General features: G+C 42.8%; 1 protein-coding gene across 2 annotated transcripts in view; it reads left to right on the top strand.

Moving 5' to 3' along the window:
- The window catches only part of LOC110532803 (S-adenosylhomocysteine hydrolase-like protein 1), a 59,141-nt gene that overhangs the window by 28,899 nt on the left and 6,176 nt on the right, over positions 1–24,066 (top strand). For both annotated transcript variants that reach the window (XM_090185418.1, XM_090185420.1), the window contains exons 2-13: positions 2,513–2,621; positions 4,632–4,775; positions 6,445–6,545; positions 11,375–11,477; positions 12,583–12,677; positions 16,550–16,656; positions 16,850–16,966; positions 20,548–20,611; positions 20,736–20,824; positions 20,935–21,005; positions 21,327–21,421; positions 21,510–21,608. In XM_090185418.1, the coding sequence (XP_090041544.1) occupies positions 2,513–2,621; positions 4,632–4,775; positions 6,445–6,545; positions 11,375–11,477; positions 12,583–12,677; positions 16,550–16,656; positions 16,850–16,966; positions 20,548–20,611; positions 20,736–20,824; positions 20,935–21,005; positions 21,327–21,421; positions 21,510–21,608 (1,194 nt within the window). The remainder of the gene's footprint in view (positions 1–2,512; positions 2,622–4,631; positions 4,776–6,444; positions 6,546–11,374; positions 11,478–12,582; positions 12,678–16,549; positions 16,657–16,849; positions 16,967–20,547; positions 20,612–20,735; positions 20,825–20,934; positions 21,006–21,326; positions 21,422–21,509; positions 21,609–24,066) is intronic.

Raw genomic sequence — 24,066 nt, 5'->3', positions numbered from 1 at the left:
TTGTTGTACAGCTTGAATTTGTGTTACTGGCCTTCACACAATACCCCATAATGTCAAAGTGGAATTATGTTTTTTATAATTTTTTACAAATTAATTAAACATCTAAAGCTGAAATGTCTCGAGTTAATAAGTATTCATCCCCTTTTTTTATGGAAAGCCTAAATAAATTCGGGAGTAAATATTAGATTAACAAGTCATGTAATAAGTTGCTTGGACTCACTCTGTGTGCGATAATAGTGGTAAACTGTACCCCACACATACATAAGTCGAACAGTGGATTTCAAACTAAGTTTCAACCACAAAGACTGGCAAGGTTTTCCAATGCCTCGCAAAGAAGGGAACCTATTGGTATATGGGTCAAAATGTTTGAATTCATTAATTTTAACACAAAAAACCCTGTTCCTGAAGAGCTACTGTCCTGTAGGTTTTCACTCCAACCCTGTTCCCGAAGAGCTACTGTCCTGTATGTTTTCACTCCAACCCTGTTCCCGAAGAGCTACTGTCCTGTAGGTTTTCACTCCAACCCTGTTCCTGAAGAGCTACTGTCCTGTAGGTTTTCACTCCAACCCTGTTCCTGAAGAGCTACTGTCCTGTATGTTTTCACTCCAACCCTGTTCCCGAAGAGCTACTGTCCTGTATGTTTTCACTCCAACCCTGTTCCCGAAGAGCTACTGTCCTGTAGGTTTTCACTCCAACCCTGTTCCTGAAGAGCTACTGTCCTGTAGGTTTTCACTCCAACCCTGTTCCCGAAGAGCTACTGTCCTGTAGGTTTTCACTCCAACCCTGTTCCTGAAGAGCTACTGTCCTGTAGGTTTTCACTACAACCTTAATCTAGTGCACCTGATTCTAATAATTATCTGATTAATCAACTGAATCAGGTTAGTTAAACTGGGGCTGGATTAAATACCTACAGAGGGTAGCTCTCCAGGAACAGGTTTGGATTAAATACCTACAGAGGGTAGCTCTCCAGGAACAGGTTTGGATTAAATACCTACAGGAGGGTAGCTCTCCAGGAACAGGTTTGGATTAAATACCTACAGAGGGTAGCTCTCCAGGAACAGGTTTGGATTAAATACCTACAGGAGGGTAGCTCTCCAGGAACAGGTTTGGATTAAATACCTACAGGAGGGTATCTCTCCAGGAACAGGTTTGGATTAAATACCTACAGGAGGGTATCTCTCCAGGAACAGGTTTGGATTAAATAACTACAGGAGGGTAGCTCTCCAGGAACAGGTTTGGATTAAATACCTACAGGAGGGTAGCTCTCCAGGAACAGGTTTGGATTAAATACCTACAGGAGGGTAGCTCTCCAGGAACAGGTTTGGATTAAATAACTACAGGAGGGTATCTCTCCAGGAACAGGTTTGGATTAAATAACTACAGGAGGGTAGCTCTCCAGGAACAGGTTTGGATTAAATACCTACAGGAGGGTAGCTCTCCAGGAACAGGTTTGGATTAAATGACTACAGAGGGTATCTCTCCAGGAACAGGTTTGGATTAAATACCTACAGAGGGTAGCTCTCCAGGAACAGGTTTGGATTAAATACCTACAGAGGGTAGCTCTCCAGGAACAGGTTTGGATTAAATACCTACAGAGGGTAGCTCTCCAGGAACAGGTTTGGATTAAATGACTACAGAGGGTAGCTCTCCAGGAACAGGTTTGGATTAAATGACTACAGTATCTCTGACCCATTACAGGCTGACTGACTACAGTATCTCTGACCCACTACAGGCTGACTGACTACAGTATCTCTGACCCACTACAGGCTCACTGACTATCTCTGACCCACTACAGGCTGACTGACTACAGTATCTCTGACCCACTACAGGCTGACTGACTACAGTATCTCTAACCCACTACAGGCTGACTGACTACAGTATCTCTGACCCACTACAGACTGACTCACTGACTATCTCTGACCCACTACAGGCTGACTGACTACAGTATCTCTAACCCACTACAGGCTGACTGACTACAGTATCTCTGACCCATTACAGGCTGACTGACTACAGTATCTCTGACCCATTACAGGCTGACTGACTACAGTATCTCTGACCCACTACAGGCTGACTGACTACAGTATCTCTGACCCACTACAGACTGACTGACTACAGTATCTCTGACCCACTACAGGCTGACTGATTACCTCTGACCCACTACAGGCTCACTGACTACAGTATCTCTGACCCACTACAGGCTCACTGACTATCTCTGACCCACTACAGGCTGACTGATTACCTCTGACCCACTACAGGCTGACTGATTACCTCTGACCCACTACAGGCTCACTGACTACAGTATCTCTGACCCACTACAGGCTCACTGACTATCTCTGACCCACTACAGGCTGACTGATTACCTCTGACCCACTACAGGCTGACTGATTACCTCTGACCCACTACAGGCTGACTGATTACCTCTGACCCACTACAGGCTGACTGAATAAAGTTTCCACCATAATGTCAACTGAAGACTAATTCATGCCTCAAACTTCTTCTTCTTGTTCTTCAGATCCAGTTTGCGGAGGATAAACAGGAGTTTCAGAAGTACCCCACTAAGGCCGGCCGGCGCTCCCTGTCTCGCTCCATCTCCCAGTCCTCCACAGATAGCTACAGCTCAGGTAGCTACCACACACTAGAGTTGGGTGATATCCAGATTGTTCGTACCGTCATACCGTTTCTGTACCATACCGGTGTATACAGTATTACCAAATTTGTATTTAAAAAAAAAACAAAAAAAAAAAACAAACATTTTAGGCAACAGAGATCTTGATCCAGGAGGAGATGTATCTGCTGTGTCTTGACATCCAGCCACTTAGCTAAGCAAGTTGGCAAACCAAATGCGTAGCTGGAGCCCAGAGCTGGATAACATTTATTTGACACATCTTAGATGTCTTATAGTTTATACTTAACTGATAGAGTTATAAGCAGTGACGTAGCACGGGATTTGAAAATCATACCGAAATACCCCGGTATATGGTTTAAACGGTTTATCGCCGAAGCCTAACACACACACATACACACACACACACACACACACACACATGACTACTGTGCTAGGTGCTGGCGATTACCAGGGTGGCCAAATTCCTTCCACTGAAGATCATGTCAAGCTACTAACTCCACTGTCTTCTATAGACTGGTATACCATTGAGGAAGATCTATTGATCTGTCTTCTGTAGACTGGTATACCATTGAGGAAGATCTATTGATCTGTCTTCTGTAGACTGGTATACCATTGAGGAAGATCTATTGATCTGTCTTCTATAGACTGGTATACCATTGAGGAAGATCTATTGATCTGTCTTCTGTAGACTGGTTTACCATTGAGGAAGATCTATTGATCTGTCTTCTGTAGACTGGTTTACAATTGAGGAAGATCTATTGATCTGTCTTCTATAGACTGGTATACCATTGAGGAAGATCTATTGATCTGTCTTCTGTAGACTGGTTTACAATTGAGGAAGATCTATTGATCTGTCTTCTATAGACTGGTATACCATTGAGGAAGATCTATTGATCTGTCTTCTATAGACTGGTATACCATTGAGGAAGATCTATTGATCTGTCTTCTATAGACTGGTATACCATTGAGGAAGATCTATTGATCTGTCTTCTATAGACTGGTATACCATTGAGGAAGATCTATTGATCTGTCTTCTATAGACTGGTATACCATTGAGGAAGATCTATTGATCTGTCTTCTATAGACTGGTATACCATTGAGGAAGATCTATTGATCTGTCTTCTATAGACTGGTATACCATTGAGGAAGATCTATTGATCTGTCTTCTATAGACTGGTTTACCATTGAGGAAGATCTATTGATCTGTCTTCTGTAGACTGGTTTACAATTGAGGAAGATCTATTGATCTGTCTTCTATAGACTGGTATACCATTGAGGAAGATCTATTGATCTGTCTTCTGTAGACTGGTTTACAATTGAGGAAGATCTATTGATCTGTCTTCTATAGACTGGTATACCATTGAGGAAGATCTATTGATCTGTCTTCTATAGACTGGTATACCATTGAGGAAGATCTATTGATCTGTCTTCTATAGACTGGTATACCATTGAGGAAGATCTATTGATCTGTCTTCTATAGACTGGTATACCATTGAGGAAGATCTATTGATCTGTCTTCTATAGACTGGTATACCATTGAGGAAGATCTATTGATCTGTCTTCTGTAGACTGGTTTACAATTGAGGAAGATCTATTGATCTGTCTTCTATAGACTGGTATACCATTGAGGAAGATCTATTGATCTGTCTTCTGTAGACTGGTATACCATTGAGGAAGATCTATTGATCTGTCTTCTATAGACTGGTATACCATTGAGGAAGATCTATTGATCTGTCTTCTATAGACTGGTTTACAATTGAGGAAGATCTATTGATCTGTCTTCTATAGACTGGTATACCATTGAGGAAGATCTATTGATCTGTCTTCTGTAGACTGGTATACCATTGAGGAAGATCTATTGATCTCAGTTAATATTTAATGATTGTCTAATTCTATCTTCTATCTTAGCTCTGACCAAAGAGATATACACTGTAGGTGTGACCTTTAACGAACAAAGGCTTCATTATGTGTCTGTGACTCTTTATCCCCTCAACACAATGTCCAGCTGCGTCCTACTCAGACAGCTCAGATGACGAGACCTCTCCTCGGGACAAGGCCCAGGCCAACTCCAAGGGCAGCAGCGACTTCTGCGTTAAGAACGTCAAACAGGCAGAGTTCGGCAGACGGGAGATCGAGATCGCAGAGCAAGGTGCAGAATCACTGGTCTTGCATTCACTTTCCGGCATCGTTCTGATTGCAACTATGATAGATGTGCAACCAGGCCAGCCCAGTACAGCTCTGCTGGGCTCAGTATTGTCAAAAGGGTCAAGTGGAAAGAATTGACATAGGATCAGGGGGATAGAGGGTACAGAGAGTGTTTGGCGCCTCGTCAAGGACTGACTCTGGATCAGTAATTATAAGGTAGCGGTCATAGAGAGGAGCTCAGACTGACTCTGGATCAGTAAATATAAGGTAGCGGTTATAGAGAGGAGCTCAGACTGACTCTGGATCAGTAATTATAAGGTAGCGGTCATAGAGAGGAGCTCAGACTGACTCTGGAACAGTAATTATAAGGTAGCGGTCATAGAGAGGAGCTCAGACTCGTATCACATGGCATCTATTCTGCTGTGCTGAGTTTTAACGACTGATATCAAAGTCATAAAGCAGGTGATGACCTCACTGGACCTGTGTCAGATAGACAGTGGTGTCCAGGGAAACAGGAGCAGGTCTGAACCTCTGTCTGTCTCTGTGTCTGTCTGTGTCTCTCTCTGACTGTGTCTCTCTCTGACTGTCTGTCTGTCTGTGTCTCTCTCTGACTGTCTGTCTGGCTGTCTGTGTCTCTCTCTGACTGTCTGTCTGTCTTTCTGTGTCTCTCTCTGACTGTCTGTCTGTCTTTCTGTGTCTCTCTCTGACTGTCTGTCTGTCTTTCTGTGTCTCTCTCTGACTGTCTGTCTGTCTTTCTGTGTCTCTCTCTGACTGTCTGTCTTTCTCCGTCCTCTCTTTCTCTCTATGGTTGTGCAGATCTAGGCGAAGTGCCTAGGTCTCAACAGCTGTTCCTGTCAGTTCTGCTCTAACTAACCCTAGAGCCGTTGCCTAGGTCTCAACAGCTGTTCCTGTCAGTTCTGCTCTAACTAACCCTATAGCCGTTGCCTAGGTCTCAACAGCTGTTCCTGTCAGCAATGCTCTAATTAACCTGCTGTGGTGTAAAGTACTTAAGTAAAAATACTTTAAAGTACTACATAAGTAGTTTTTTTTAGGTATCTGTACTTTACTATTTATTTTTTTGGACAACTTTTACTTCAATACATTCCTGAAGAAAATAATGTATTTTTTGCTCCATACATTTTCCCTGATACCCAAAAGTACTCGGTACATGTTTAATGCTCTGCAGGACAGGAAAATGGTCCAATTTAATTATGCACTTATCAAGAGAACACATGGTCCTCCCTACTGCCTCTGATCTGGCGGACTCACTAAACACAAATGCATCGTTTTTATATGATGTCTGATTGTTGGAGTGTACCTGTGGCTATCCATACATTTTAAAAAAACGTAAGTATATTTAGAACCAAATACTTTTAGACTTTTTTTACTCAAGTATTATTTGAATGGGTGACTTGCACTCTTACTTGAGTAACTTTCAACCTGCAGGCAATATGGAGGTGATCTTGTGGGTTTTACTGTCTCACTGGCCTCTCTTTTTCAATATTATGATAAATCTATCTTCATATTCCTGCCTCTCTCGTTCACTGGTGTACTCTCCCAAATCCTTTCATTCTGACTCTCACTATCTCACCCCCTCTCTCTCTCTCTCTCCCCCTTTTTTTTTTTTTATCTCTCCTCCTCTCCGCACGCCCCCCCTCCTCCTCTCCGCACAGATATGTCCGCCCTGATCTCGCTGAGGAAGAGAGCCCAGGGGGAGAAGCCTCTAGCTGGGGCGAAGATAGTGGGCTGCACCCACATAACAGCTCAGACTGCAGTACGTCAACTTGCTCTCTCCTCCACCCAATGTTGCCAACTTGGCAACTTAGCCAGTTTTCAGACCCCCTCCAGCGACTTTTATTGGTAAAAGAGGCTAGCGACAAATTCAGCTACTTTTCAGGCTGCCTTTGGGGAGTTTTGCCACCAAGAGTTTCAGTGGTTTTGATGGCATTTAGCGACTTTTCTCACTGAATTCTGCACCACAGAAGAGTGGGAGAAGCTGTCTGTTTAACAGAAGTCACAGCAGCAAGGGAAATTGGTGATGTGAGGTCGCAACGGCAAAACATCTAGTGACTTCTAGAAACCGACTTCAAGAAACCAAAAGTGGATCTCACTGAAAAATAGTTGGTAACACTATACAATCATACCACACCATACTTCATCTTAGATTTAAAGAATACCCCTCTACCGTACAACATCTTAGATTTAGAGAATACCTCTCTACCGTACAACATCTTAGATTTAGAGAATACCTCTCTACCGTACAACATCTTAGATTTAGAGAATATCTCTCTACCGTACAACATCTTAGATTTAGAGAATACCTCTCTACCTACCGTACAACATCTTAGATTTAGAGAATACCTCTCTACCGTACAACATCTTAGATTTAGAGAATACCTCTCTACCGTACAACATCTTAGATTTAGAGAATACCTCTCTACCGTACAACATCTTAGATTTAGAGAATATCTCTCTACCGTACAACATCTTAGATTTAGAGAATACCTCTCTACCGTACAACATCTTAGATTTAGAGAATACCTCTCTACCGTACAACATCTTAGATTTAGAGAATACCTCTCTACCGTACAACATCTTAGATTTAGAGAATACCTCTCTACCGTACAACATCTTAGATTTAGAGAATACCTCTCTACCGTACAACATCTTAGATTTAGAGAATACCTCTCTACCGTACAACATCTTAGATTTAGAGAATACCTCTCTACCGTACAACATCTTAGATTTAGAGAATATCTCTCTACCGTACAACATCTTAGATTTAGAGAATACCTCTCTACCGTACAACATCTTAGATTTAGAGAATACCTCTCTACCGTACAACATCTTAGATTTAGAGAATACCTCTCTACCGTACAACATCTTAGATTTAGAGAATACCTCTCTACCGTACAACATCTTAGATTTAGAGAATACCTCTCTACCGTACAACATCTTAGATTTAGAGAATACCTCTCTACCGTACAACATCTTAGATTTAGAGAATACCTCTCTACCGTACAACATCTTAGATTTAGAGAATATCTCTCTACCGTACAACATCTTAGATTTAGAGAATACCTCTCTACCGTACAACATCTTAGATTTAGAGAATACCTCTCTACCGTACAACATCTTAGATTTAGAGAATACCTCTCTACCGTACAACATCTTAGATTTAGAGAATACCTCTCTACCGTACAACATCTTAGATTTAGAGAATACCTCTCTACCGTACAACATCTTAGATTTAGAGAATACCTCTCTACCGTACAACATCTTAGATTTAGAGAATACCTCTCTACCGTACAACATCTTAGATTTAGAGAATACCTCTCTACCGTACAACATCTTAGATTTAGAGAATACCTCTCTACCGTACAACATCTTAGATTTAGAGAATACCTCTCTACCGTACAACATCTTAGATTTAGAGAATACCCCTCTACCGTACAACATCTTAGATTTAGAGAATACCCCTCTACCGTACAACATCTTAGATTTAGAGAATACCCCTCTACCGTACAACATCTTAGATTTAGAGAATATCTCTCTACCGTACAACATCTTAGATTTAGAGAATACCTCTCTACCGTACAACATCTTAGATTTAGAGAATACCTCTCTACCGTACAACATCTTAGATTTAGAGAATACCCCTCTACCTACCGTACAACATCTTAGATTTAGAGAATACCTCTCTACCGTACAACATCTTAGATTTAGAGAATACCTCTCTACCGTACAACATCTTAGATTTAGAGAATACCTCTCTACCGTACAACATCTTAGATTTAGAGAATACCCCTCTACCGTACAACATCTTAGATTTAGAGAATACCTCTCTACCGTACAACATCTTAGATTTAGAGAATACCTCTCTACCTACCGTACAACATCTTAGATTTAGAGAATACCTCTCTACCGTACAACATCTTAGATTTAGAGAATACCTCTCTACCGTACAACATCTTAGATTTAGAGAATACCTCTCTACCGTACAACATCTTAGATTTAGAGAATACCTCTCTACCGTACAACATCTTAGATTTAGAGAATACCTCTCTACCGTACAACATCTTAGATTTAGAGAATACCTCTCTACCGTACAACATCTTAGATTTAGAGAATACCCCTCTACCGTACAACATCTTAGATTTAGAGAATACCTCTCTACCGTACAACATCTTAGATTTAGAGAATACCTCTCTACCGTACAACATCTTAGATTTAGAGAATACCTCTCTACCGTACAACATCTTAGATTTAGAGAATACCTCTCTACCGTACAACATCTTAGATTTAGAGAATACCCCTCTACCTACCGTACAACATCTTAGATTTAGAGAATATCTCTCTACCGTACAACATCTTAGATTTAGAGAATACCTCTCTACCGTACAACATCTTAGATTTAGAGAATACCTCTCTACCGTACAACATCTTAGATTTAGAGAATACCCCTCTACCTACCGTACAACATCTTAGATTTAGAGAATACCCCTCTACCGTACAACATCTTAGATTTAGAGAATACCTCTCTACCGTACAACATCTTAGATTTAGAGAATACCTCTCTACCGTACAACATCTTAGATTTAGAGAATACCTCTCTACCGTACAACATCTTAGATTTAGAGAATACCTCTCTACCGTACAACATCTTAGATTTAGAGAATACCTCTCTACCGTACAACATCTTAGATTTAGAGAATACCTCTCTACCGTACAACATCTTAGATTTAGAGAATATCTCTCTACCGTACAACATCTTAGATTTAGAGAATACCCCTCTACCGTACAACATCTTAGATTTAGAGAATACCTCTCTACCGTACAACATCTTAGATTTAGAGAATACCTCTCTACCGTACAACATCTTAGATTTAGAGAATACCTCTCTACCGTACAACATCTTAGATTTAGAGAATACCTCTCTACCGTACAACATCTTAGATTTAGAGAATACCCCTCTACCGTACAACATCTTAGATTTAGAGAATACCCCTCTACCGTACAACATCTTAGATTTAGAGAATACCTCTCTACCGTACAACATCTTAGATTTAGAGAATACCTCTCTACCGTACAACATCTTAGATTTAGAGAATACCTCTCTACCGTACAACATCTTAGATTTAGAGAATACCTCTCTACCGTACAACATCTTAGATTTAGAGAATACCTCTCTACCGTACAACATCTTAGATTTAGAGAATACCTCTCTACCGTACAACATCTTAGATTTAGAGAATACCTCTCTACCGTACAACATCTTAGATTTAGAGAATACCTCTCTACCGTACAACATCTTACCTTATACTGTCTTTGGCTTTCCTGGTAGTCTAGTCTACTTGATCAGACATCCAGTTTTCATGAACAAAACATTTGGCACTTGACTCCTGAAATAGCAGCATGATTGTTGGGTCTTGTTTAGATTACTTGACATGAATGTATTTTATGTGTGTTAGTGTATGTGCTTATTTTGTAAAAATGGTAATAATGTGAGTAATATTTTATTTATGATGTAGGCTGTTGTTGTTTTGTTGTCCTGTTTGGACCCCAGGAAGAGTAGCTGCTGCCTTGGCAGGGACTAAATTGGATCCTTCATAAACTCCAGGAAGAGTAGCTGCTGCCTTGGCAGGGACTAAATGGGATCCTTCATAAACTCCAGGAAGAGTAGCTGCTGCCTTGGCAGGGACTAAATGGGATCCTTCATAAACTCCAGGAAGAGTAGCTGCTGCCTTGGCAGGGACTAAATGGGATCCTTCATAAACTCCAGGAAGAGTAGCTGCTGCCTTTGCAGGGACTAAATGGGATCCTTCATAAACTCCAGGAAGAGTAGCTGCTGCCTTGGCAGGAACTAATGGGGATCCATAATAAACCCCAGGAAGAGTAGCTGCTGCCTTGGCAGGAACTAATGGGGATCCATAATAAACCCCAGGAAGAGTAGCTGCTGCCTTGGCAGGAACTAATGGGGATCCATAATTAACCCCAGGAAGAGTAGCTGCTGCCTTGGCAGGAACTGATGGGGATCCATAATAAACCCCAGGAAGAGTAGCTGCTGCCTTGGCAGGAACTAATGGGGATCCATAATTAACCCCAGGAAGAGTAGCTGCTGCCTTGGCAGGAACTAATGGGGATCCATAATAAACCCCAGGAAGAGTAGCTGCTGCTTTGGCAGGAACTAATGGGGATCCATAATAAACCCCAGGAAGAGTAGCTGCTGCCTTGGCAGGAACTAATGGGGATCCATAATAAACCCAGGAAGAGTAGCTGCTGCCTTGGCAGGAACTAATGGGGATCCATAATAAACCCCAGGAAGAGTAGCTGCTGCCTTGGCAGGAACTAATGGGGATCCATAATAAACCCAGGAAGAGTAGCTGCTGCCTTGGCAGGAACTAATGGGGATCCATAATAAACCCAGGAATAGTAGCTGCTGCCTTGGCAGGAACTAATGGGGATCCATAATTAACCCCAGGATGAGTAGCTGCTGCCTTGGCAGGAACTAATGGGGATCCATAATTAACCCCAGGAAGAGTAGCTGCTGCCTTGGCAGGGTTCCTAATAAATACTAGTGTATTTGTGTATTTCCCCCCTCAGGTTCTGATAGAGACCCTGGTAGCTCTTGGAGCTCAGTGTCGTTGGACAGCCTGTAACATCTACTCTACTCAGAACGAGGTGGCTGCTGCCCTGGCAGAGACTGGTGAGAACTTATAATACTGTCCTCTCTTTCTTTCTGTCTGTCTCGCCCCTTCCCTCTCTCTCACCCTTCCTCTACCTCTCTCTTTCCCTCTCACCCATCCTCTACCTCCCTCTCTCTCTACCCTCCCCCTCTCTTTCCCTCTCTACCCTCCCCCTCTTTCTCTCTCAATTCAATTCAAGGGGCTTTATTGGCATGGGAAACGTATGTTTAGATTGCCAAAGCAAGTGAAATAGATAATAAAATAAAGTGAAATAAACATTAAAAAGTGAACAGTAAATATTACACTCACACAAGTTCTCCGAATAATAGAGACATTTCAAATGTCATATTATATACAGTGAATAGTTAAAGTACAAATGGGAAAATAAATCAACAGAAATATGGGTTGTATTTACAATGGTGTTTGTTCTTTAATAGTTGCCCTTTTCTTGTGGCAACAGGTCACAAATCTTGCTGCTGTGATGGCACTCTCCCTCTCCCCTTCCTTCCCTCTCTTTCCTTCCTTCCCTCTCTCTCTCTCTCTCTCTCCTTCTATCCCTCTCTCTCTCCCAGCCATAATAAGTGCTAGCCTCCCTCTCTCTCTCTCTCCTTCTATCCCTCTCTCTCTCCCAGCCATAATAAGTGCTAGCCTCCCCCTCTCTCTCTCTCTCTCTCGCTCTTTATCCCTCTCTCTCTCCCAGCCATAATAAGTGCTAGCCTCCCCCTCTCTCTCCTCTCTCTCTCGCTCTCTATCCCTCTCTCTCTCCCAGCCAAAATAAGTGCCAGCCTCCTCCTCTCTCTCCCTCTCTCTCTCCCATCTCTCTCTCTCTCTCTCTCTCTCTCTCTCTCTCTCTCTCTCTCTCTCTCTCTCTCTCTCTCTCTCTCTCTCTCTCTCTCTCTCTCTCTCTCTCTCTCTCTCTCTCTCTCTCTCTCTCTCTCTCTCTCTCTCTCTCTCTCTCTCTCTCTCTCTCTCTCTCTCTCTCTCCCAGCCATAATAAGTGCTACCCCCCCCCCCTCTCTCTCTCTCCCAGCCATAATAAGTGCTAGCCTCCCCCTCTCTCTCTCTCTCTCTCTCTCCCAGCCATAATAAGTGCTAGCCTCCCCCTCTCTCTCCTCTCCCCTACAGGTGTGCCTGTGTTTGCGTGGAAGGGCGAGTCAGAGGATGACTTTTGGTGGTGCATCGACCGCTGTGTCAACACGGAAGGCTGGCAGGCCAACATGGTACCTAAATACTAAACCATCCCCTAATAATGTACTTGACCTCTGTCGTGTAGTGACACTCTCACACGTTGTAAAGGCTTATTTTTGATTGATTTGAAATGATTGAAATTGCTTTACTGTAGTTGTGGAGGCTTCTGTTTCCATCCGTCACTTATCTTCCGACCTTATTTAATATGCAGCCTTAATGCAGCAGATGTCTCTATTTAGTATACAGACTTAATGCAGCAGATGTCTCTATTTAATATGCAGACTTAATGCAGCAGATGTCTCTATTTAGTATACAGACTTAATGCAGCAGATGTCTCTATTTAGTATACAGACTTAATGCAGCAGATGTCTCTATTTAATATACAGACTTAATGCAGCAGATGTCTCTATTTAGTATACAGACTTAATGCAGCAGATGTCTCTATTTAGTATACAGACTTAATGCAGCAGATGTCTCTATTTAGTATACAGACTTAATGCAGCAGATGTCTCTATTTAGTATACAGACTTAATGCAGCAGATGTCTCTATTTAGTATACAGACTTAATGCAGCAGATGTCTCTATTTAGTATACAGACTTAATGCAGCAGATGTCTCTATTTAGTATACAGACTTAATGCAGCAGATGTCTCTATTTAGTATACAGACTTAATGCAGCAGATGTCTCTATTTAGTATACAGACTTAATGCAGCAGATGTCTCTATTTAATATGCAGACTTAATGCAGCAGATGTCTCTATTTAGTATACAGACTTAATGCAGCAGATGTCTCTATTTAGTATACAGACTTAATGCAGCAGATGTCTCTATTTAGTATACAGACTTAATGCAGCAGATGTCTCTATTTAGTATACAGCCTTAATGCAGCAGATGTCTCTATTTAGTATACAGACTTAATGCAGCAGATGTCTCTATTTAATATGCAGACTTAATGCAGCAGATGTCTCTATTTAGTATACAGACTTAATGCAGCAGATGTCTCTATTTAGTATACAGACTTAATGTAGCAGATGTCTCTATTTAGTATACAGACTTAATGCAGCAGATGTCTCTATTTAATATACAGACTTAATGTAGCAGATGTCTCTATTTAGTATACAGACTTAATGCAGCAGATGTCTCTATTTAATATACAGACTTAATGTAGCAGATGTCTCTATTTAGTATACAGACTTAATGCAGCAGATGTCTCTATTTAGTATACAGACTTAATGTAGCAGATGTCTCTATTTAATATGCAGACTTAATGCAGCAGATGTCTCTATTTAATATACAGACTTAATGTAGCAGATGTCTCTATTTAGTATACAGACTTAATGCAGCAGATGTCTCTATTTAGTATACAGACTTAATGCAGCAGATGTCTCTATTTAGTATACAGACTTAATGCAGCAGATGTCTCTATTTAATGTCATGTACTGTCATGTTGTGTCTTGTCTCTGTCCTTTCCCTTCACCCTGTCTCCCTCTGCTGGTCGTTGTTAGGTTACCTTTTCTCCCCCTCTTTCCCCCAGCTGTGCCTTGTCTCCTCCTAACCACCTCGTCACCCCTTTTCCCACCTGTTCCCTTTTTCCCTCCGATTAGTCCCCTATATCTCTCTCTGTTTTTGTTCCTGTCCTTGTCGGATTCTTGTTTGTTGTGTTTCATGCCTGAGCCAGACTATCGTCATGTTTGCTGTAACCTTGTCCTGTCCTGTCGGAATCTGCCGGTCTATCTGAGCCTACCACAGTTTGGTTATTAAAGAAGCTCTGTTTAAGTTAGTTCGCTTTTGGGTCCTCATTCACTCACCGTAACATTTAATATACAGACTTAATGCAGCAGATGTCTCTATTTAATATACAGACTTAATGCAGCAGATGTCTCTATTTAGTATATAGACTTAATGCAGCAGATGTCTCTATTTAGTATACAGACTTAATGCAGCAGATGTCTCTATTTAATATACAGACTTAATGCAGCAGATGTCTCTATTTAGTATACAGACTTAATGCAGCAGATGTCTCTATTTAGTATACAGACTTAATGCAGCAGATGTCTCTATTTAATATACAGACTTAATGCAGCAGATGTCTCTATTTAGTATACAGACTTAATGCAGCAGATGTCTCTATTTAATATACAGACTTAATGCAGCAGATGTCTCTATTTAGTATACAGACTTAATGTAGCAGATGTCTCTATTTAGTATACAGACTTAATGCAGCAGATGTCTCTATTTAGTATACAGACTTAATGCAGCAGATGTCTCTATTTAGTATACAGACTTAATGCAGCAGATGTCTCTATTTAGTATACAGACTTAATGCAGCAGATGTCTCTATTTAGTATACAGACTTAATGCAGCAGATGTCTCTATTTAGTATACAGACTTAATGCAGCAGATGTCTCTATTTAGTATACAGACTTAATGCAGCAGATGTCTCTATTTAATATGCAGACTTAATGCAGCAGATGTCTCTATTTAATATGCAGACTTAATGCAGCAGATGTCTCTATTTATTGTGCAGACTTAATGCAGCAGATGTCTCTATTTAATATGCAGACTTAATGCAGCAGATGTCTCTATTTAGTGTGCAGACTTAATGCAGCAGATGTCTCTATTTAATATACAGACTTAATGCAGCAGATGTCTCTATTTAGTATACAGACTTAATGCAGCAGATGTCTCTATTTAATATGCAGACTTAATGCAGCAGATGTCTCTATTTAATATGCAGACTTAATGCAGCAGATGTCTCTATTTAATATGCAGACTTAATGCAGCAGATGTCTCTATTTAGTGTGCAGACTTAATGCAGCAGATGTCTCTATTTAATATACAGACTTAATGCAGCAGATGTCTCTATTTAGTATACAGACTTAATGCAGCAGATGTCTCTATTTAGTATACAGACTTAATGCAGCAGATGTCTCTATTTAGTATACAGACTTAATGCAGCAGATGTCTCTATTTAGTATACAGACTTAATGCAGCAGATGTCTCTATTTAGTATACAGACTTAATGCAGCAGATGTCTCTATTTAATATGCAGACTTAATGCAGCAGATGTCTCTATTTAATATGCAGACTTAATGCAGCAGATGTCTCTATTTAATATGCAGACTTAATGCAGCAGATGTCTCTATTTAGTATACAGACTTAATGCAGCAGATGTCTCTATTTAGTATACAGACTTAATGTAGCAGATGTCTCTATTTAGTATACAGACTTAATGCAGCAGATGTCTCTATTTAATATGCAGACTTAATGCAGCAGATGTCTCTATTTAGTATACAGACTTAATGCAGCAGATGTCTCTATTTAATATACAGACTTAATGTAGCAGATGTCTCTATTTAGTATACAGACTTAATGCAGCAGATGTCTCTATTTAATATACAGACTTAATGTAGCAGATGTCTCTATTTAGTATACAGACTTAATGCAGCAGATGTCTCTATTTAGTATACAGACTTAATGCAGCAGATGTCTCTATTTAGTATACAGACTTAATGCAGCAGATGTCTCTATTTAGTATACAGACTTAATGCAGCAGATGTCTCTATTTAGTATACAGACTTAATGCAGCAGATGTCTCTATTTAGTATACAGACTTAATGCAGCAGATGTCTCTATTTAATATGCAGACTTAATGCAGCAGATGTCTCTATTTAATATACAGACTTAATGCAGCAGATGTCTCTATTTAATATACAGACTTAATGCAGCAGATGTCTCTATTTAGTATACAGACTTAATGCAGCAGATGTCTCTATTTAGTATACAGACTTAATGCAGCAGATGTCTCTATTTAATATACAGACTTAATGCAACAGATGTCTCTATTGTTTGAGTCCACTGTCTGCTCTGCTACCATTGCTCTTCCTGTGTTTGTGTTACTGTAGATCTTGGATGACGGAGGGGATCTGACCCACTGGGTTTATAAGAAGCACCCCAGCGTGTTCAAGAAGGCACAGGGCATCGTGGAGGAGAGTGTCACTGGAGTCCACAGGTGAGAAAGAGCTTTCCTGAAAAATTGGTCACATACATCCACAGCAAGGAGAGACGTCTCTGGGATTGGTCCGGTTGATCCCCTGTTAGTCTGTGGGATTGGTCCGGTTGATCCCCTGTTAGTCTGTGGGATTGGTCCGGTTGATCCTCTGTTAGTCTGTGGCTCAAAGAAAACTTTCATCCTTTACTCTCAGGTTGTACCAGCTGTCCAAGGCAGGCAAGCTGTGTGTCCCGGCCATGAATGTGAACGACTCTGTTACCAAGCAGAAGTTTGACAACCTCTACTGCTGCAGAGAGTCCATCCTGGACGGGTGAGGAGGAGTTGTCATGTAGAATATAGTACAGGAACTACTGCTGCAGAGAGTCCATCCTGGACGGGTGAGGAGGAGTTGTCATGTAGAATATAGTACAGGAACTACTGCTCCAGAGAGTCCATCCTGGACGGGTGAGGAGGAGTTGTCATGTAGAATATAGTACAGGAACTACTGCTCCAGAGAGTCCATCCTGGACGGGTGAGGAGGAGTTGTCATGTAGAATATAGTACAGGAACTACTACTGCAGAGAGTCCATCCTGGACGGGTGAGGAGGAGTTGTCATGTAGAATATAGTACAGTAACTACTGCTCCAGAGAGTCCATCCTGGACGGGTGAGGAGGAGTTGTCATGTAGAATAGAGTACAGGAACTACTGCTGCAGAGAGTCCATCCTGGACGGGTGAGGAGGAGTTGTCATGTAGAATATAGTACAGTAACTACTGCTCCAGAGAGTCCATCCTGGATGGGTGAGGAGGAGTTGTCATGTAGAATAGAGTACAGGAACTACTGCTGCAGAGAGTCCATCCTGGACGGGTGAGGAGGAGTTGTCATGTAGAATATAGTACAGTAACTACTGCTCCAGAGAGTCCATCCTGGACGGGTGAGGAGGAGTTGTCATGTAGAATATAGTACAGGAACTACTGCTCCAGAGAGTCCATCCTGGACGGGTGAGGAGGAGTTGTCATGTAGAATATAGTACAGGAACAACTACTGCAGAGAGTCCATCCTGGACGGGTGAGGAGGAGTTGTCATGTAGAATATAGTACAGGAACTACTGCTCCAGAGAGTCCATCCTGGACGGGTGAGGAGGAGTTGTCATGTAGAATATAGTACAGGAACTACTGCTGCAGAGAGTCCATCCTGGACGGGTGAGGAGGAGTTGTCATGTAGAATATAGTACAGGAACTACTGCTCCAGAGAGTCCATCCTGGACGGGTGAGGAGGAGTTGTCATGTAGAATATAGTACAGGAACTACTGCTCCAGAGAGTCCATCCTGGACGGGTGAGGAGGAGTTGTCATGTAGAATATAGTACAGGAACTACTACTGCAGAGAGTCCATCCTGGACGGGTGAGGAGGAGTTGTCATGTAGAATATAGTACAGTAACTACTGCTCCAGAGAGTCCATCCTGGACGGGTGAGGAGGAGTTGTCATGTAGAATAGAGTACAGGAACTACTGCTGCAGAGAGTCCATCCTGGACGGGTGAGGAGGAGTTGTCATGTAGAATATAGTACAGGAACTACTGCTGCAGAGAGTCCATCCTGGACGGGTGAGGAGGAGTTGTCATGTAGAATATAGTACAGTAACTACTGCAGAGAGTCCATCCTGGACGGGTGAGGAGGAGTTGTCATGTAGAATATAGTACAGGAACTACTGCAGAGAGTCCATCCTGGACGGGTGAGGAGGAGTTGTCATGTAGAATATAGTACAGTAACTACTGCAGAGAGTCCATCCTGGACGGGTGAGGAGGAGTTGTCATGTAGAATAGAGTACAGTAACTACTGCTCCAGAGAGTCCATCCTGGACGGGTGAGGAGGAGTTGTCATGTAGAATATAGTACAGTAACTACTGCTCCAGAGAGTCCATCCTGGACGGGTGAGGAGGAGTTGTCATGTAGAATATAGTACAGTAACTACTGCAGAGAGTCCATCCTGGACGGGTGAGGAGGAGTTGTCATGTAGAATATAGTACAGGAACTACTGCAGAGAGTCCATCCTGGACGGGTGAGGAGGAGTTGTCATGTAGAATATAGTACAGTAACTACTGCAGAGAGTCCATCCTGGACGGGTGAGGAGGAGTTGTCATGTAGAATAGAGTACAGTAACTACTGCTCCAGAGAGTCCATCCTGGACGGGTGAGGAGGAGTTGTCATGTAGAATAGTGTACAGGAACTACTGCTGCAGAGAGTCCATCCTGGACGGGTGAGGAGGAGTTGTCATGTAGAATAGAGTACAGGAACTACTGCTGCAGAGAGTCCATCCTGGACGGGTGAGGAGGAGTTGTCATGTAGAATATAGTACAGTAACTACTGCTCCAGAGAGTCCATCCTGGATGGGTGAGGAGGAGTTGTCATGTAGAATATAGTACAGTAACTACTGCAGAGAGTCCATCCTGGACGGGTGAGGAGGAGTTGTCATGTAGAATAGAGTACAGTAACTACTGCTCCAGAGAGTCCATCCTGGACGGGTGAGGAGGAGTTGTCATGTAGAATATAGTACAGTAACTACTGCTCCAGAGAGTCCATCCTGGACGGGTGAGGAGGAGTTGTCATGTAGAATATAGTACAGGAACTACTGCTCCAGAGAGTCCATCCTGGACGGGTGAGGAGGAGTTGTCATGTAGAATATAGTACAGGAACTACTACTGCAGAGAGTCCATCCTGGACGGGTGAGGAGGAGTTGTCATGTATAATATAGTACAGGAACTACTACTGCAGAGAGTCCATCCTGGACGGGTGAGGAGGAGTTGTCATGTAGAATATAGTACAGGAACTACTACTGCAGAGAGTCCATCCTGGACGGGTGAGGAGGAGTTGTCATGTAGAATATAGTACAGGAACTACTGCTCCAGAGAGTCCATCCTGGACGGGTGAGGAGGAGTTGTCATGTAGAATATAGTACAGGAACTACTGCTCCAGAGAGTCCATCCTGGACGGGTGAGGAGGAGTTGTCATGTAGAATATAGTACAGGAACTACTACTGCAGAGAGTCCATCCTGGACGGGTGAGGAGGAGTTGTCATGTAGAATATAGTACAGTAACTACTGCTCCAGAGAGTCCATCCTGGACGGGTGAGGAGGAGTTGTCATGTAGAATAGAGTACAGGAACTACTGCTGCAGAGAGTCCATCCTGGACGGGTGAGGAGGAGTTGTCATGTAGAATATAGTACAGTAACTACTGCTCCAGAGAGTCCATCCTGGACGGGTGAGGAGGAGTTGTCATGTAGAATATAGTACAGTAACTACTGCAGAGAGTCCATCCTGGACGGGTGAGGAGGAGTTGTCATGTAGAATATAGTACAGGAACTACTGCAGAGAGTCCATCCTGGACGGGTGAGGAGGAGTTGTCATGTAGAATATAGTACAGTAACTACTGCAGAGAGTCCATCCTGGACGGGTGAGGAGGAGTTGTCATGTAGAATAGAGTACAGTAACTACTGCTCCAGAGAGTCCATCCTGGACGGGTGAGGAGGAGTTGTCATGTAGAATATAGTACAGGAACTACTGCTCCAGAGAGTCCATCCTGGACGGGTGAGGAGGAGTTGTCATGTAGAATATAGTACAGTAACTACTGCTCCAGAGAGTCCATCCTGGACGGGTGAGGAGGAGTTGTCATGTAGAATAGTGTACAGGAACTACTGCTGCAGAGAGTCCATCCTGGACGGGTGAGGAGGAGTTGTCATGTAGAATAGTGTACAGGAACTACTGCTGCAGAGAGTCCATCCTGGACGGGTGGGACCCTTTTTTTAAACACTAATATCAAATGTTTTTCTCACATAAAGTGTGTGATGCTTTTTGTTTGTAATTTCTAAATGGATCATGTCTGATTTGTAGTTGTTACTTTCTCTGCTTGCTGTAGTTTGAAGAGGACCACTGATGTGATGTTTGGGGGGAAACAGGTGGTGGTGTGTGGTTACGGAGAGGTACAGTCTTTCTGATTCTTTACTCTGATGACTGTTAGCTGACACCTTAGATTCAAAAGTTGAATGTTTGGCATTTCAACATGGATTTTAAGAGTGCTGTACTGGGCTGTTCTCTGTCCTGTAGGTGGGGAAGGGTTGCTGTTCTGCTCTGAAGGCCCTGGGAGCCATCGTCTGCATCACAGAGATAGACCCCATCTGCGCCCTGCAGGGCTGGTGAGTGGCTGGAACTTGCCTACAGTCTAATGTATCCACGCCTTTAAAAAAAAAGATGTGTTTTAGTTATTTTTGGCTACTTTTTCCGACAAATCTTCCTGTGTATGCAGCATGGATGGGTTCAGGGTGGTGAAGCTGAATGAAGTCATTCGTCAGATGGACCTGGTGATAACCTGCACAGGTAAACTACATCAATCAGAGCACGCCTCATCCAGACTCAGTTCTTTTATTCCACTCTGATAATTATAGAAGCAGACCTCCCAGCCGCTGTCCTTGTTTATGGCTCAGGTTTATCCATCAGATGTCAAGTTAGAGGTCACCTGTTTGAATGTGTATCTCTGTCTCTCTCTGTCCCTCTCTCCGTCTCTCACTCTCTCTGTCCCTCCCTATCCCTCTCTCTCTCTCTGTCCCTCCCTCTCTTTCTCTCTCACTCATTATAGACAGCCAACATTATTGATTGTAATCAGATCTGAGATTAGCTGACTGTATTGTTGTCACTCAGGCAATAAGAACGTGGTGACCAGAGAGCAGTTGGACCGGATGAAGAATGGCTGTATTGTCTGCAACATGGGACATTCCAATACCGAGATTGATGTGGTGAGGTACTTTTACCTGTGTGTGTGTGTGCTCACTCTGTGTTTCTGCTGTGTCACTAATCTCCTGCCCCGGTCTCTCTCGCCTCTAGGCCAGCCTGCGGAGCCCGGAGCTTACCTGGGAGAGGGTGCGTTCTCAGGTGGACCATGTGATCTGGCCCGACGGCAAGAGGGTTGTCCTGCTAGCTGAGGTACGGTTTCTGTCCTCTACAACCCCCGTGTCCCTGGCCTGGAGTTAATCTGAGCATCACTCCCATTCGCCGTTGTTTCACCCTAGTGCAATGTTTCCCCAAACTCACCAAGGGGTGCACGTTTAGGTTTTTTGCCCTAGTACTACACAGCTGATTCAAATCATCAAAGCTTGATGATGTGTTGGTTATTGGAATCAGCTGTGTAGTGCCAGGACAAAAAACAACAACACGTACTCCCCTTGTGCAATGTAGGACAGAGTTTGGGGATAGTGTGTACTCTACTATGAGGGGATAGTGTGTACTCTACTGTGAGGTGATAGTGTGTATTCTACTGTGAGGTGATAGTGTGTACTCTACTGTGAGGTGATAGTGTGTACTGTGAGGGGATAGTGTGTACTCTACTGTGAGGGGATACTGTGTACTGTGAGGTGATAGTGTGTATTCTACTGTGAGGTGATAGTGTGTACTCTACTGTGAGGTTATAGTGTGTACTCTACTGTGAGGGGATACTGTGTACTGTGAGGGGATAGTGTGTACTCTACTGTGAGGTGATACTGTGTACTGTGAGGTGATACTGTGTACTCTACTGTGAGGTGATACTGTGTACTGTGAGGGGATAATGTGTACTCTATTGTTTGGGGAACACTGCTTTAGTAACATGGAGCACTGAGTGAAACAATAGTGAGACAGAATGACCTTTAGCTCGGATCTCAGGGTACTTTATTCCCTCCCAAACCTTTGTCTGTGATTCAAAGAGCTATAAAAACATTCTAGAGTTACTAAATAGGCAGACAGATAGGTTTCCCACCATGAGATGTATCCTGATGACCTTTCTGTCACCTTTGTCTGCTTCCAAACCTGACTCTTTTTGAAAACACAACAAAATAGTGACTTGGCCTGAGAGGTTTCCCACTAACATGTAACTAAAGGCTTTGTCTTCCCATCGTTGACCCATGTTGTGTAGTGTGTACTGTGAGGGGAGGGTGTGTACTGTTAGGGGATAGTGTGTACTGTGAGGGGATAGTGTGTACTCTACTGTGAGAGGATAGTATGTACTCTACTGTGAGGGGATAGTATGTACTCTACTGTGAGGTGATAGTATGTACTCTACTGTGAGGTGATAGTATGTACTCTACTGTGAGGGGATAGTATGTACTCTACTGTGAGGGGATACTGTGTACTGTGAGGTGATAGTGTGTACTGTGAGGGGATAGTATGTACTCTACTGTGAGGTGATAGTATGTACTCTACTGTGAGGTGATAGTATGTACTCTACTGTGAGGGGATAGTATGTACTCTACTGTGAGGTGATAGTATGTACTCTACTGTGAGGGGATAGTATGTACTCTACTGTGAGGGGATAGTATGTACTCTACTGTGAGAGGATAGTATGTACTCTACTGTGAGGGGATAGTATGTACTCTACTGTGAGGGGATAGTATGTACTCTACTGTGAGGGGATACTGTGTACTGTGAGGTGATAGTGTGTACTGTGAGGGGATAGTATGTACTCTACTGTGAGGGGATAGTGTGTACTCTACTGTGAGGGGATAGTGTGTACTCTACTGTGAGGGGATATTGTGTACTCTACTGTGAGGGGATAGTGTGTACTCTACTGTGAGGGGATAGTATGTACTCTACTGTGAGGGGATACTGTGTACTGTGAGGTGATAGTGTGTACTGTGAGGGGATAGTATGTACTCTACTGTGAGGGGATAGTATGTACTCTACTGTGAGGTGATAGTATGTACTCTACTGTGAGGTGATAGTATGTACTCTACTATGAGGGGATAGTGTGTACTCTACTGTGAGGGGATAGTGTGTACTCTACTGTGAGGGGATATTGTGTACTCTACTGTGAGGGGATAGTGTGTACTCTACTGTGAGGGGATAGTGTGTACTCTACTGTGAGGGGATAGTGTGTACTCTACTGTGAGGGGATAGTGTGTACTCTACTGTGAGGGGATAGTGTGTACTCTACTGTGAGGGGATAGTGTGTACTCTACTGTGAGGGGATAGTGTGTACTCTACTGTGAGGGGGTAGTGTGTACTCTACTGTGAGGGGATAGTGTGTACTCTACTGTGAGGGGATAGTGTGTACTCTACTGTGAGGGGATAGTGTGTACTCTACTGTGAGGGGATAGTGTGTACTGTGAGGGGATAGTGTCTACTGTGAGGGGATAGTGTGTACTCTACTGTGAGGTGATAGTGTGTACTCTACTGTGAGGGGATAGTGTGTACTGTGAGGGGATAGTGTGTACTCTACTGTGAGGTGATAGTGTGTACTCTACTGTGAGGGGATAGTGTGTACTCTACTGTGAGGGGGTAGTGTGTACTGTGAGGGGATAGTGTGCACTCTACTGTGAGGGGATAGTGTGCACTCTACTGTGAGGGGGTAGTGTGTACTGTGAGGGGATAGTGTGCACTCTACTGTGAGGGGATAGTGTGCACTCTACTG

Source organism: Oncorhynchus mykiss, chromosome 9 (assembly GCF_057628025.1).
Source record: "Oncorhynchus mykiss isolate SJ-2025 chromosome 9, ASM5762802v1, whole genome shotgun sequence".
In the NCBI taxonomy this organism is placed as follows: Eukaryota; Metazoa; Chordata; class Actinopteri; order Salmoniformes; family Salmonidae; genus Oncorhynchus; species Oncorhynchus mykiss.
This window is presented reverse-complemented; position numbering and strand designations above follow the sequence as displayed.